This window comes from Ambystoma mexicanum, chromosome 2q, assembly GCF_040938575.1.
Source record: "Ambystoma mexicanum isolate Mex_15411 chromosome 2q, UKY_AmexF1_1, whole genome shotgun sequence".
NCBI classification, from domain to species: domain Eukaryota; kingdom Metazoa; phylum Chordata; class Amphibia; order Caudata; family Ambystomatidae; genus Ambystoma; species Ambystoma mexicanum.
The window spans coordinates 1,391,263,975-1,391,278,028 of NC_090924.1; the positions used below are offsets into that span (position 1 = coordinate 1,391,263,975).

The 14,054-nt window shown below is 47.2% G+C and overlaps 1 protein-coding gene across 6 annotated transcripts in view; it reads right to left on the bottom strand.

Annotated features, from left to right (window-relative positions):
- KAT2B (lysine acetyltransferase 2B) overlaps positions 1-14,054 on the bottom strand; it is a 942,804-nt gene that overhangs the window by 212,286 nt on the left and 716,464 nt on the right. For all 6 annotated transcript variants that reach the window (XM_069648872.1, XM_069648870.1, XM_069648875.1 and 3 more), the window contains exon 12: positions 2,573-2,683. In XM_069648872.1, the coding sequence (XP_069504973.1) occupies positions 2,573-2,683 (111 nt within the window). The remainder of the gene's footprint in view (positions 1-2,572; positions 2,684-14,054) is intronic.

Sequence of the window (14,054 nt, forward strand, 5' to 3'; positions counted from 1 at the left end):
CCTCTCAGCACCCATGCACAAGCCTGACCACATGGGTTGCTTCTCTACCGGAGCCTTGCCAGCCCGCTGAACCTTTTTTGGCAAATGTACACTCGCATCCTTATTGTGCTCCATGACCTCTAACACTCTGGACTTCGGTCCTCCGAGGGCGTTCCCACTAACAGTGCACTGAGAATGTAATAATGGTAAAATTGGCACTATACAAATGACAAGCACAATACAATAACTCCTGAGGGGAAGGGACTAGCAGCAGGCAATTGCCTGGGCCCCAGGTTACAGACCATGGTGCCAATACATGCCAGTAATGAACCTCCGCCCAATCCGAGGGAGTTTTAGATTTTAGCATCCCAACATGTTTCCAGGGTACTAAAAGCTTTTTTTAAGTTGAGAAAAAGTGTCATTTGTCAAACAAAAAAACGAAAAAACAAAATGGCCACCATGGAACACATAGACTGGAACTACCACTGGCAGAGACACTGGGGCGCTGAAGCTAGCAGCTTGAGACGCAAAGCACACATAGGTGGCATCTCTGGTAGTGAGGGGAATTGGTGAAGGTTTGAGGAGGTGTGGAGCAGAGGTACAGGGGCCGAGGAGTGTCAGCAGCCCAGGCAGGGAAGAGGGTAGCCTCCCTCTGTTTGGGGGACTGTGTGTTAATGCCCACCTTCCAAGCTCCTTAATTGGCTGGAATCACCTGCGGGATGCTAATATGAATATCTTGCATAACCAGAAGACCACACACAGGGAAACCCTGACAGCTAAAACATTGATGAATGAAGATACGGATCCGGGATCCCAGCAAGCAATCAACTACGAACAGAATCTAAGGAAGACTCTCCAAGACATACCAAACCACATAATGAGAGATGACCATGAGAGGAGGACACTAAAGACTGAACACATAGACAGACCATGACGGAAGCACTTTGACGACTTAATAATAGCATCCGGGCCCTCTACCACAACCAAGCTTCAGCAGACCTATTTCACATAGATAGCAAGAATTAGGGGCCACAAACCCCTGCTCCCATACCTAGCGAGGAGAATAGATACACCCAACCATATTATACAAAGTTCATCAGAAACCAGCAGGGAATGCGCCACGCAATCACTGATAACAGTCAGACGGTCAAGAAAGGATAGTAACAACTAATCCCACCCAGAGTAATACAATTAAACCAAACCAGAGGTACCACTACCAGGATTCTCACCCCACTAAACCCACCTTCAAATGTCTCCATACCTAACTCACCCAGAAATTCAAACAACTAACTATCGCCCAGCAAACTGCACACACTTTTCCTCACCACACCAACAACAAACCAACAACACATACATAAACAGCACCAAAAGCACATCAGGTCTCCCCCCCAGTCCAATTCTTACAGCAAAGCTCAGCGCACAGTGTATAACGAACTGAAGCTGCCAACAGCACACCACTTCTCTCACTTTTCTATTCCCTCTCCTCCCGACTAAACCGAACCCCACCCGCCTTCTTGTGTTGCAGATCCGCCAGAGCGCCTGGGGACCAACTGCATCGGTGACGGTGCGCTATATAAATACCTTTAACATTTAACATATTCTTGTGCTTTATAAGTCTGTCTGCGGTAAACTCCTGTTTTCAAGGAATGTGCCTTCTTTAAACTCTTGTGCTTAGTGCACATTTAAATTCCTGGGATTAGAGGTCTGTCTGCTTTAACCGCTATGCAAAGATGTATGTTTGGTTTACCCTCATGTTTCAGTAGTCTGGTGGTTTATGTGTGTTCAGTACCTTGCACACCTTAAAATCCCACCATACAGTCTCTCTGATTTACACTCTTGCTTTAGTTTAGTTTAGTTTAGTTTAGTTTATTTGTAGAGCGTGCCAAACCCAGAGGCATCTGGGCGCTAAGCTTACAGGTTACATAAAATTTAACATTCATTTTACATAATAGGAAATGACATATATACAATCACATGAGAAATGAAGGTAAACATATATACAGTAATTTAACAGAAGCAAAAGCGGCACAGTGGGTGTGTCAAGGGGAGCAAAACATGTGCCTGCATGCTTTCTTAGTGGAGTGACTTAAAAGAGTAACTCTCCATTCCACCTTGCTCAATATCACCATCAGATTAATCAGGCAGGAGAAAAAAAGAGTAGATCCATATCTGAGCATTCCAGGCACTCATTTACCTTTAAAAACAGGGCTTGTCTCATTTAATTTGATTCAGAGTACAGGAACATGAAGAGGATGACAATGTGGACATGAAGTACCTTACATTCAGAAGCAAGGAAAATGAAATTGCACAGTGTCACACTTGAGAATTGTGCAGGGCTGCAGTTGGGTGCATGTAGGTCTCATTCCCACGGCACTACCAAGAGTTGATTTACTTGAAGCTGCCTTAAAGATGGGTATGTGACCCTCATAGATGGCATTCCCACATATCATGCCCAGGATGCAGCAAATGCAGATTTGTTTTTGAGGGCATCCTGGTTCTTTCACAACAATAAGCAAAGCACTGTAACACTAACAAATAAAATTAGACTGAACAACTAACATGGGCAACTGGATGTTTTGCTTGAACGACTTACTTGTTTCTTGAAGTAACCAATGGCGTACTCATCTGCGTAGGTCAGGAAGTTCAGAATGTTGTGCTTTATGTGGTACTCCTTCAAGTGGTTCATGAGGTGCGTCCCATAGCCCTAATCAAAGCACATTTTAAAACCTATTAGTCTAAACAATTTTAATTGCTTTTCCCTGCCTGCCTCCATTATGTCAAAGATGGCTTTGTCTGCAGTCTTTGTTATGAGCAGCAGGCTTCTGCCATTTACTGATATGGTAATGAAGAGTAAGGAAGTTGGATTGCAATAAAGTGGGCTACTGGCTAACATCATCAAAAGCCAATCCATTGTGTTCCTACTTGAAACAGAGAACAGTAAAATACTGATCAGTTGAAATAAACAATCCACAGCTCTGCTAAGATCATCTCCCCCACACTCAAAGGCGAACATGAGCAAACTGGTTATGCATCAATGTGGGAAAAATATCTGATTCCATTAGAGACTGCAAACCAGGGTACCCCCCATTTATCAGGTCCTATCCAATTAGCACTGTTCCCCAAACTAGTCAAGATAAACACATCTGCTTGAACTCTTCCCCCTTCCACAAGTGGTCAAATGATTACAGAACCAGCTGCAGATGATTTGGAAGATCTTACCCTTCTCCTACAACACTACAAGAACTGAATATGGCTTGGTTGCAGTAGGCCTTGAAAGCCACCACAAATATAACAGAACAACATTAAATATAATTTACAAACATTTCTTTGCGCACACACACATGCGCGCGCACACACACACATATGAAAAGGGCAGTGAAATAACTACACAACATCCTCATCTACAGCCAAAGATTTCCACTTTCAAGATCCCAATAACACTCCAACCACCATCAAACCATTCAGCTTAGAAGTATGAGTGCATAGGGCATGCCCAGGAGAGGAACACTTTAAAGAATGCTATCCCACTCGAACCCAACTCAAGTAAAAAACATCTGAAGTTGAAGAAGGAAACAAAAGCTACTTACTTCAAAAGACTTTCCTGGCAGGCAAAGAAGAAAGCTCTATGTAAACTAGGCTATGGCCACAGAACATGTACCAGTCTAATTCCCATCTGTGCTATCTTACCTGCAAGTCCTAACTGCAGAACTGAGAAGACTCAATAAAGGGGGCTGGGATGCCGAGACTATCAACAATGTTACTGAGTAGTGGTATTAAAAGTTCCAAGTACTTTTCAAAACCTCACTTTACTTCAAAATGCAATCATATATACAAAGCAATGGCATATATTTTTGCTTCATTTTGGAAAATGTCATTATTTTTGATAATCCACAGATCTTTACATAAGTTAAATTTAAGCATATGCAAGACTACTGTCAAGATTGGCATGCTATTTGTAATTTTCCCTTCGAAAATACATTTTTCAGACCACCTGCCACTGTGGAATTTGCCACATTCCAATAAATATTAGTAGGAAGTTGTTACCTTGGACATCTTACGAAGAATGGAAAATGAAATTCTTGGGGAGAGATGAGGAAAGTGAATTTAACTATATTCAATTAAGAAATTGTATATCAAAATTAAAATACGAGGCTCATTCTGAATACTGTATAATAAAGTATTTCTAAATGACTTAGAAGATTGCCTATCTAGAAGAAACTGGTATAACCGGTTCATTTCTAAAGGGGAGGTTGAATGATAACCTGATGCCAGCATAACAAAGTGGAGTGACCCTAAATGACTCTATTGGGAGGAACACTTGTTTAACTTCCATTCAATGCTCTCACAAGTTGGTCGGTGTAGAAAATGTACAGAGACATAATTTATTTGTGTTAAACTGTACTACATACTGGGAGAAATGGAAATGAAGTTAAAATGTACCCTAAATGTGATCTGCAAGGAGCTAATGACATGTAGAAGTTTGTTAGATACTGGCAGCATACTGATAAGAAGTGGGTAAGTGGATTTGAGTGAAGAAATCAATGTTCCCTTTTTATTACTTATGGAATGGTGATAACATCTGTAGCGAAAATATCCTTAAATTCTACCTGAATATTTTGGCTTGTTTTCTGATCATGAAGGGCTGGTAAAGTTCAGGATACCGGAGTTGAAAAGCTGGATGGATAATTGACATCTCTATAAATTATGGCAAATCAAGGAGGCCTCTTAACTGTGAAGACTGGAATCTAGTTTCCATTACATTGTGCTCATGGGGATAAAGATGAATATGGGGTGGGAGGGAGAAGATAAATAAAGAGCCACTACTGGATCTATTAAATACTGGAACGTCCAATGATTAGAATAAACGCCACCAATAGGGCGTACATTCAGGTGCCTAGTAAAATATCATATGCAAGTTCTTTAGGAGGCGATCCCCCCAAAAACAATTTGTTATGTTAATGAACAGGGTAATCTCCTCAGAATGTAATGCTGTATCAAACTGTATACTTATAGCTCTGCAGTTTCGCCAATTTCAGATTTTGTTGGTTTTATCTGTGGGCAGATGAATTTGTATTAGCCACTGGTCAAGGAAGTATTAACATACATTGGTGGGTGAGAATATGACCAAAAGTAAGCTCATACTATTAAAGAGCCTTTTTGGATCTATGGCATGGATTCAGGGCAACCAAGATCCCCGTAGGAACAATTACTAGCATGGTGATTTTATTCTTTGTTTTTGCTCTGACCCTTTTCCAACTTGGTTGGGATATGTTTACAAAAATGTGGGAGCCTTTCTAAAGAGAAAGAACATGGCCCGGATAACCTTTTTCTAGGAGATTTTTCCCATACAGGAGGGTCTGCAATCACGCTTTAGCTCACATCACCTTTCACAGAGAAGACATATCCATTTGCATATCAGTCATCAGTAAGGTGAAGCTGAGCCTCTCTAAGCATTAAAAGCTAGGGGGCAGCATCTGGTTTACAGATGATGCCCAACAACTCAAACACGTGTCTGGAATTGTTAAAGGTACCCTTGTAAAGAGAATAGCCTAGCATTGTGGTGCTGGACTTTCCATCTGGGTGAGACTAGACTGACATACAAAGGATATTTCTCCTCTGTGAAAGGTAGAGTGAGCTAAAATGTGGTTGTTTGACAATCCTGAGTGGGACACTTTCCATCAGCAAGGTTATTCAGCTGAGCTCTCAGTAGAGGGTCTTTCACATTTCTGTGAATTTTGTAAAACTTTGCTTTTTATCCTACATTTCTAAAGGGTAATCCAGACGTGGGCCACTTGCTCACTGTGCTTAGAAAGGCTCAGCTTCAACTAACTGATGATTCCCAATAAGGCTGAAACACGTATCTGGGGTTGCGGATAGTACTCTTGTTCAGAGGGGATTTGTCAGGCATTTCAGTGCTGGACTGCCCTTGTGGGTGGGACCAGGCTGATATATGTAAATGGATATCTCTCCTCTGTGAAAGGCAGAGTGAATTAAAGCATGGCTGGACACTGTGCTGAGTGGGAAACATCACATAGAAGAACAAGTTACTCTCTTACCTGGTAACATTCTTTCGATGGGATGGTCCGACGACGTATTCCATATCTATGACAGGCAATCACCACAGCTGTGCTACTTCGGCAAATTTTCGGCGTCTGCGTCCTGCGTCGTTGACGTCGATATGCTGTTCTCGAGGGCCTCCGTCGAGCCAACGTCACCGGATGTTATAAGTAGGACGCACGACGCCCATAGCCTCAGTTGTATTTTTTTCCCAGAAAGTGTGGCACTAATCTTCTGCCAGTATGACCACAGAAAGCCTTGCGGAAACGTAAGCTGCAATAGCATAAGAAATTCTGTAGCGGGGCAGGCAGGGAGGGAGCGATATGGAATACGTCATCGGACCATCCCATCGAAAGAACGTTACCAGGTAAAAGAGTAACTTGTTCTTCGAGGGGATTGGGTCCGTCGACGTATTCCTTATCTATGACAGACTCCCAAAGCAGTACCAACGTATGGAGGAAGGAAAAAGAATTTAGAATATAGAAATTTAGAATGCCCAATCAAATGGCAGCATAAAGGACCGCCTTGCCAAAAGGCCAGATCCTGCCCATGGATAGAATCTAGGGAGCATTGTCGTACAAAAGTATGGACCGAAGCCCAAGTGGCTGCTTCACAGATGTTACGAATAGGAACACCCCTCTGCAGGGCAGTAGAGGCAGCCATACCCCTAGTAGAAACGGCCCGTAAGCCTACCGGAGGGTCCTTACCCGCCAAGCGGTAACATTCAGAAATTGCCAAGATAATCCATTTAGACAAAGTCTGCTTAGTAACAGCTTGTCCCAAACGCCTTCCAGCGTAACCAATAAAGAGTTGATCGTCCACTCTGACCCGAGACATGCGTGAAATGTAGAAACTTAAAGCTCTCCTAGGATCCAAACTATGGAGCCTCTCCTCGTCCTTACCAGGATGCGGAGGAGGATAGAACGCTGGGAGAACGACCGTCTGGCTTAAATGAAATTCCGATACAACTTTCGGAAGAAAAGAAGGACGGACTCTAAGAACAACCCTGTCCTTATGAAATACAGTGAAGGGTGGCTTAACAGAAAATGCCTGCAACTCACTCACTCTGTGAGCGGAAGTGACCGCAACTAAAAATACAGTTTTAAGAGTTAACAGCCTCAAAGGACAAGAGTGCAAAGGCTCAAATGGAGCACCCATGAGGAATTGAAGAACCATGTTCAAATCCCAACCGGGCACCTGGAACGGTGACGGTGGGAACACATTAGCGAGCCTTTTCAGAAATGGAGAAATTAAAGGAAATTTAAAGTAAGAACACTCTTCAGACGAGCGCTTAAAGACAGACAGCGCCGCCAGGTAACCTTTAATGGTACCCACTTGCAGGCCCTTGTGGGCTAAGGAAAGCAAAAAAAACAGAACCACAGGAATGTCACATGAAAAACTGATCCACATTCTTTACCCTGCACCAGTCGCAGAACTTTCTCCAGTGGCAACGGTACAGGGACTTTGTTGCAGGCCGCCTGGCTGAAAGCAACAACTCCAACACGTCTTCAGGAAGGTCCCAATTTTTATACCTCAACTGTTCTGGAGCCAAGCGTGAAGGTTGAGGGATTTGACCTCTGGATGGACAACCTGACCCCCCTCCCATGAGAGCAGATTGTCTCGGTAGGGAAGACGGCGTGGAGGGCACATGGACAAGTCGAGAAGGTCCGGGTACCACGTCCTCCGGGCCCAAGCCGGAGCAATGAGGATCATCCGGGAACCGAACCTCCGTAGCCTCCGCAACACTTGCGGAATGACGGGGACTGGAGGAAACGCATACAGCAGTGGGAAGGACGACTCCACTACGAACGCGTCCCCTAAGGCTCCTCTTGGAGGAAATTCCAAGCGAGCAGAACCTTTCGCACCTCCGGTTGACACTGGTGGCGAAGAGATCCACTAGTGTTGTCCCCCAAAGGTCGAAGATCTCCAGGAGAATCTTCTGATCCAGCTCCAACTCGTGAGAGATTGTGCTCTGCCTGCTGAGAGCGTCCGCCGTCTCGTTTTCGTCTCCGGCCAGATGAACTGCCGAGATCGAAATTTCCTGCTGGATGGCACAGAACCAGAGCTGCATCGCCTCTCTGCACAGAGGAAGTGACCCTGCCCCCCCCTTTTTGTTGAGGTAGTGCATGGCCACTGTATTGTCCATCAGAATCAGGACATTCTTTCCTCGCACAGTCGAGAAAAGCCTTCAGGGCTAGCCTGACGACCCTCAGCTCCAACAAATTGATATGGAGTCTGGACTCCGACGGAGACCAACGACTGCTGACTGCCAGCTCGTTGGCATGATCTCCCCATCCTGTGAGGGATGCGTCCGTCACGATCGTCACCTCTGGCCAGGGAAGCCAAAATGGAGCCCCCTTCATCAGATTGCCTTCGACGACCCACCACAGAAGATCCTGGGCGATGAGGGCGGCACCTGAACAGAGTTCGACATCCTACCGGAGGACTGTGACCATTGCATCTTGAGAGCCCACTGCAAAGATCTCATCCGCAGTCGAGCCTCTGGCACCAGAAGAATGCAGTATGCCATGAGGCCGAGCAACCTCAAGAACTCGAACGCCGGGAGCGTCTGGGCAAGTTGAATCTTGTGTACCATCTGCTGAATGTGAAAAGCCCTCACCTGAGGAGGGAAACACTGCCCCTGGGATGTGTCGAGCACTGCTCCGATGTACTGGAGCCGTTGTGTTGGCATCAAGTGGGACTTCTTTAAGTTGAGGGAGAAGCCCAGCTTGTGAAGGGAGTGGCAGGTGACGTACAGATGATCCAGGACCTGCTCAGGTGAGCGCGCCCTGATCAACCAATCGTCCAGGTAGGGGTAGACGTGAATCCCCCTTTCCTGAGATACACTGCCACCACCACCATGAGCTTGGTGAAGACCCTCGGAGCGGAGGTCAATCCGAACGGCAGGACCCGAAACTAAAAGTGCGAGTCGCCAACCGCGAGCCTCAGGTATTTCTTGTGCTTTGGATGGATCGGCACATGAAAATAAGCGTCCTTGAGGTCGAGAGACACCAACCAGTCCTGAAGTTGAAGGGGCTGGAGGACTTGAGAAAGAGTAACCATCTTGAACTTGTCCTTCCTGAGGAGTTTGTTCAAACCGCGCAAGTCCATGATGGGTCTCAATCCCCCGTCTTTCTTCGAAATCAAAAATTAAGGGAATACCATCCTTTGTTCCGCTCCGCTACAGGCACCAGTTCTATGGCGCCTTTCTCCAGCAGAGATTGAATTTCCTGCGCAAGGAGCGGATCCAGACTCTTCAAAGAGAGATTCCCTGGTGGATTGTCGTGAGGCCTCTGCCGGAAAGGAAGACAGAAGCGGTGGGCTATGACCTCCAGGACCCACGCATCTGAAGTAATGGCACGCCATTCTACAAGATGCTGCGCCAGCCTTCCCCCAACCGGCGAACCATGGGACATGGCCTCATGACTGAGCTGAAGTGGCTGCGGCATTGCCTGAGGGTAAAGAGGCAACTGCCCGAGCGGCCCTGGCACCTTGAGTACCTTGTTTTCCACCTCTGGCACTCCTACGGTGGCCCCTTTGACTTGCAGCTCCTCTCGATCTACTAAAGGATGCGAATAGTTTCTTACCTGTAACTCCATTTCTCCAGCATTGGTATATTTCATGGATTCACATGCTTAGAATATTCCCCGTCGTCGGGCTGGGAATCCTCGGTAGTTATATAGACATTTTCCATAGGAAAAAATTCGGACACTTTTGTGTCCTATCCACGTCGTTTTGGGCCGCGCACGCCGGCGCCACTAGGACGTAGGGGTATATATAGCTCCGCCCCCGTGGCTCCCTCAGATGTCAACCCCCAAAGTAGTAAGGGGGGATCTCTGGTTTGCATGCTCAGGGGAGGCCGGCGGGCCCATGTGAATCCATGAAAGATACCAATGCTGGAGAAATGGAGTTACAGGTAAGAAACTATTCCCTTCTCCAGCATTGGATCTTTCATGGATTCACATGCTTAGAATAGATTGTATAGCAGTATCCCCCAACATTGGAGGTGTGTATTCAAACCAACATCACAACAAGCGCAGTGCTCACTTACTATGGCAACACATTACATTATAGCATGTTAACTGTAAAAGACACAACACTTTAAAGCTTAGTTGCCGAAGGATGCAACCCACTTGGGGCTTACCTTATTGGAACAGAAGACATAGTACTGCCCGCCCCATCTGTGTATCTTCAGCATGTTGCTGTGCGAGACAGTAATGCCGGGGAAACGTGTGTGGTACCGACCAGGAAGCCGCCTGGCAGATGTCCCCCAGCGGAATTCCGGACCACAAAGCCGTCGACGACGATGTAGATCTCGTCGAATGGGCCCTTGGACGCTTTTCTAGCGGCTTTCCGGCCTTGGAATGACAATAAGAAATGGCCGAAGACACCCATCTGGATAGTCCTTGTTTTGAAATCACTTTACCCCTAGCTGCAGGGCCATACACTACGAAGAGTTGTCTTGTGTCTCTGAAGCTTTTAATGCGATGGAGGTAAAATTTCAAAGCTCTTTTCACGTCCAATGTATGGAGAGTCTTCTCTGCTACTGAAGACGGTGTTGGAAAGAATGTAGGCAACACTATAGCAGCGTGTTTATGGAACACGGAAGGCACTTTAGGTATAAAAATGTGGGTTAGTGGCCAGCCCTACTTTATTACTGAAAAACCTCAAATACGGAGGGTCGATCACTAGACCTTGTATTTCCGACAGGCGACGAGCAGAAGTAATGGCCACCAGGAAAGCCAATTTCCAAGACAAGAATTTTAATGATGTCGATGACATTGGTTCAAAGGGGGGTTTCATCAGGGCTGCCAGGACCAAGTTCAGACTCCAGATAGGAGGAAACTTCCTCTTGGGAGGAAAGGTTCTAAACAACCCTTTAAGGAAGTGTTTAACTAGGCGGTCACTGAACAGTGGAGTGGAATGTCTCTTCCGAGTAAATCTCGAGATGGCAGCTAGATGCACCTTTATGGATGAAACAGATAACCCGTTATTTGCCAGGAGCAGCAAGTATGGTAGGAGTTGTTCCGGTGTGATCGCCCGTGGGACCAGACCTGGTTGACCTGAGCACCATATGCAGAACCTTTTCCATTTGTATGTGTATGACGCGTTCGTGGAAGGTGCCCTTGCGGCTTGCAAAATACAACGGCAATCCGCTGGAATTGCTAACGTGCCAAACTCAGCGAAATCAGGAGCCAGGCTGTCAGACTGAGGCTGTCTGGGTCGTGATGCCAAACGGTCCCTTACTCCTAAGACAGAAGGTTGGGGATCTTCTGGAACCTCATTGGTTCTGCCGCTGAGAGGTGAAGTAGATCGGAGAACCACACTTGTCTGGCCCAATACGGGGCCACCAGGATCACCCGACAAGGATATCTGTGGATCCATTGCAGAGTCCGACGGATGAGAGGGAATGGGGGGGAAGGCATACAGAAACTTGCCCGTCCACGGGAAGGAGAACGCGTCCCCTAGCGAGTCTAGTTGTGGCCACCTGCTCGCGTACTGGGAGCATTTCTTGTTGTCTCTTGTCGCAAAGAGATCGAGGGCCGGATGACCCCATTCCGCGAAGATCCGGTGCAGTTGCTGATCGTTCAGTTCCCATTCGTGTAGACATTTTATCTCTCTGCTGAGAGCGTCTGCTTGCACATCTTTTACTCCTGGTATGTGGAACGCCAACAGATGTATGTCGTGTTGTAGGGCCCAATGCCAGATCTCCTGGGCTTCCGTCGACAGGCTCCTGGAGCGAGTTCCTCCCTGCTTCCGTAGATAAAACATGGTTGTCGTGTTGTCTGTCATTATTCTCACCAACGCACCGCCCGCAACTCTAGCAGGTTGATGTGGATGGAGGACTCTTCCGATGACCAACGACCCTGAACCTGTAAGGAGTACAGAGGAGCTCCCCACCCAGTTAGAGAAGCATCCGTAACCACTGTCTTCTGGAACGCAGGCTCCAGTAAGGGCATTCCTTTCGTTAGGTGTATGGAGATTCTCCACCATTGAAGCGCCTGCACGAGCTGGCCGTTGATGGTGAACTTGTCCGACCAGCGTCCTCGAGTCTGTGTCCATCGATCCGCCAAGAATTCTTGAAGAGGCCTCATGAAGAGGCGACAGTTGTTTATCAAGGGTATGCAGGACGACATGGTCCCCAGCAGGGACATGTACCTTCGTACTGACACTTTGGTGTCGATCTCCCATTCCAATGCCTTTTGTTGCAGTCTGTGAATCCTTTCGGGGGATGGCTTCACTAGTCCCGACTGTGTGTGGAACTCTGCTCCCAAAAAGACCAAGGTCCTTGCAGGCTTTAACGAGGACTTGTCGAAGTTCACTGCGAAGCCCAAACGTTGCAGGAGGGCCAGGGTGGCATCTAGGCTTTCTTGTGCCCTTTCTGGAGACAGTCCTCTCACTAGCCAATCGTCTAAATAAGGGTACACATGGTGACCTTCCTTTCTGAGCCAGGCTGCTATTGGAGCCAGACATTTGGTGAACGTCCTGGGGGACAATTTTAGGCCGAAGGGGAGGACCTTGAACTGATAGTGGGTTCATCCGACGACGAACCGCAGAAATCATTTGTGCCGTCGACGCATCGGGATATGGAAGCATGCGTCGTGAAGGTCTAGTGACGACAAATAATCTCTGGGTTGTATCGATCGGATCACCTCCTGAAGCGTCAGCATTTTGAATTTTAAATTCTTGAGCAGTTTGTTGAGCGCTCGTAGATCCAGAATGGGACGCCATTTTCCATTTGGTTTCTTGAAGACAAAATACCGGGAGTACACTCCCTGTCCTTTTTCTGCCACCGGGACCAGTTCTATTGCCCCTTTCTGCAGCATAAGCGCCACCTCCTGTAGCAGTACTTGAAGGTGGGGCTGGGCCGAGAACACCGGTGGAATGTGTGGTGGCTAGCCCTTGAACTGCAGAGAGTGGCCCAGATGAATCGTGTCTACAACCCATAGGTCTGTTGTTATGCGCTCCCACTGACTCCCCAGGACGCCCTGAAGCATGTCATTGTTGGTTCTTGGTTTGTTTATCTTTCGTCGACGAAGGGTAGGCACTCCGTCGTCTGGAGGTTTGGTAATCTCTTCCTCTACTTGAGGATTGGGCCGCATGCCTGTAGCCTTGGGACGAGTAGGAGGGTCTGCTGAAACCTCGGTCTCTAGATGACCCAAACCGGGAGTTACCAGAGGCCCCTCTGAAAGGCGAAAGGAACGAAAATTCCTACCACTCTGCAGGGCTCTGAGTGACCGTGCCGTGTCAGTATCCTCTTTCATGCCCTTCAAGGCTACATCAACCTTTTCACCGAACAGTTGTTCCCCCTTCACACGGCATATCCAAGACTTTATATTGCACCTCCGGTCTGAACGTAGTGCACTTGAGCCAGGCTTGTCTACGTAGAACTACGCCATTATTGATTTGCTTAAAACCGGTCTCGGCTAGGTCGACAGCAATATTTATAGCATGGTTGGAGGCCTCCTCTCCTTCCCGCACTAGCAACATTGCAGACTTTCTATGTTCCTCGGGCAAATGCTCCAAGATAGGAGCCAGTCGGTGCCACATTTCCCTGTCATACCTAGACATAATCGCCAAGGAGTTGGCCTCTTTTCCTGTAGTCACGCCGACGGACAGCACCTTCTTGCCGAAAGCGCCCTGTCTCCTGGCCTCGTTGTCTGGAGGGGTTGTGCATTTATGTTGAGACCTGGCCTTTCTCGCCACCACCGCCGATACCGCCGACTCTGGCAAAGGTTGAGACGTCAGGCACTTCGGAGTCGATTCCGGAGCCTTGAACTTCTTCTCCAAACGACCTTTCACTGCCGGTTCAGAGAACGGGTGCCGCATGGTCTTCAGGCCCTCTTGCCAGACATGATCCAAAATCGGGATGGCGAATATGGATTTCCTTCTCTTGCCCATATGATCAAAAAGAAAACAATCCTTTTTCTCCTCTTCAGGAACTAGGCCAAACTCCGAACACGCCTTACTCATCATGGCATGGAATGCACCCATGTCGTCAGGCGGCGATGGATGTG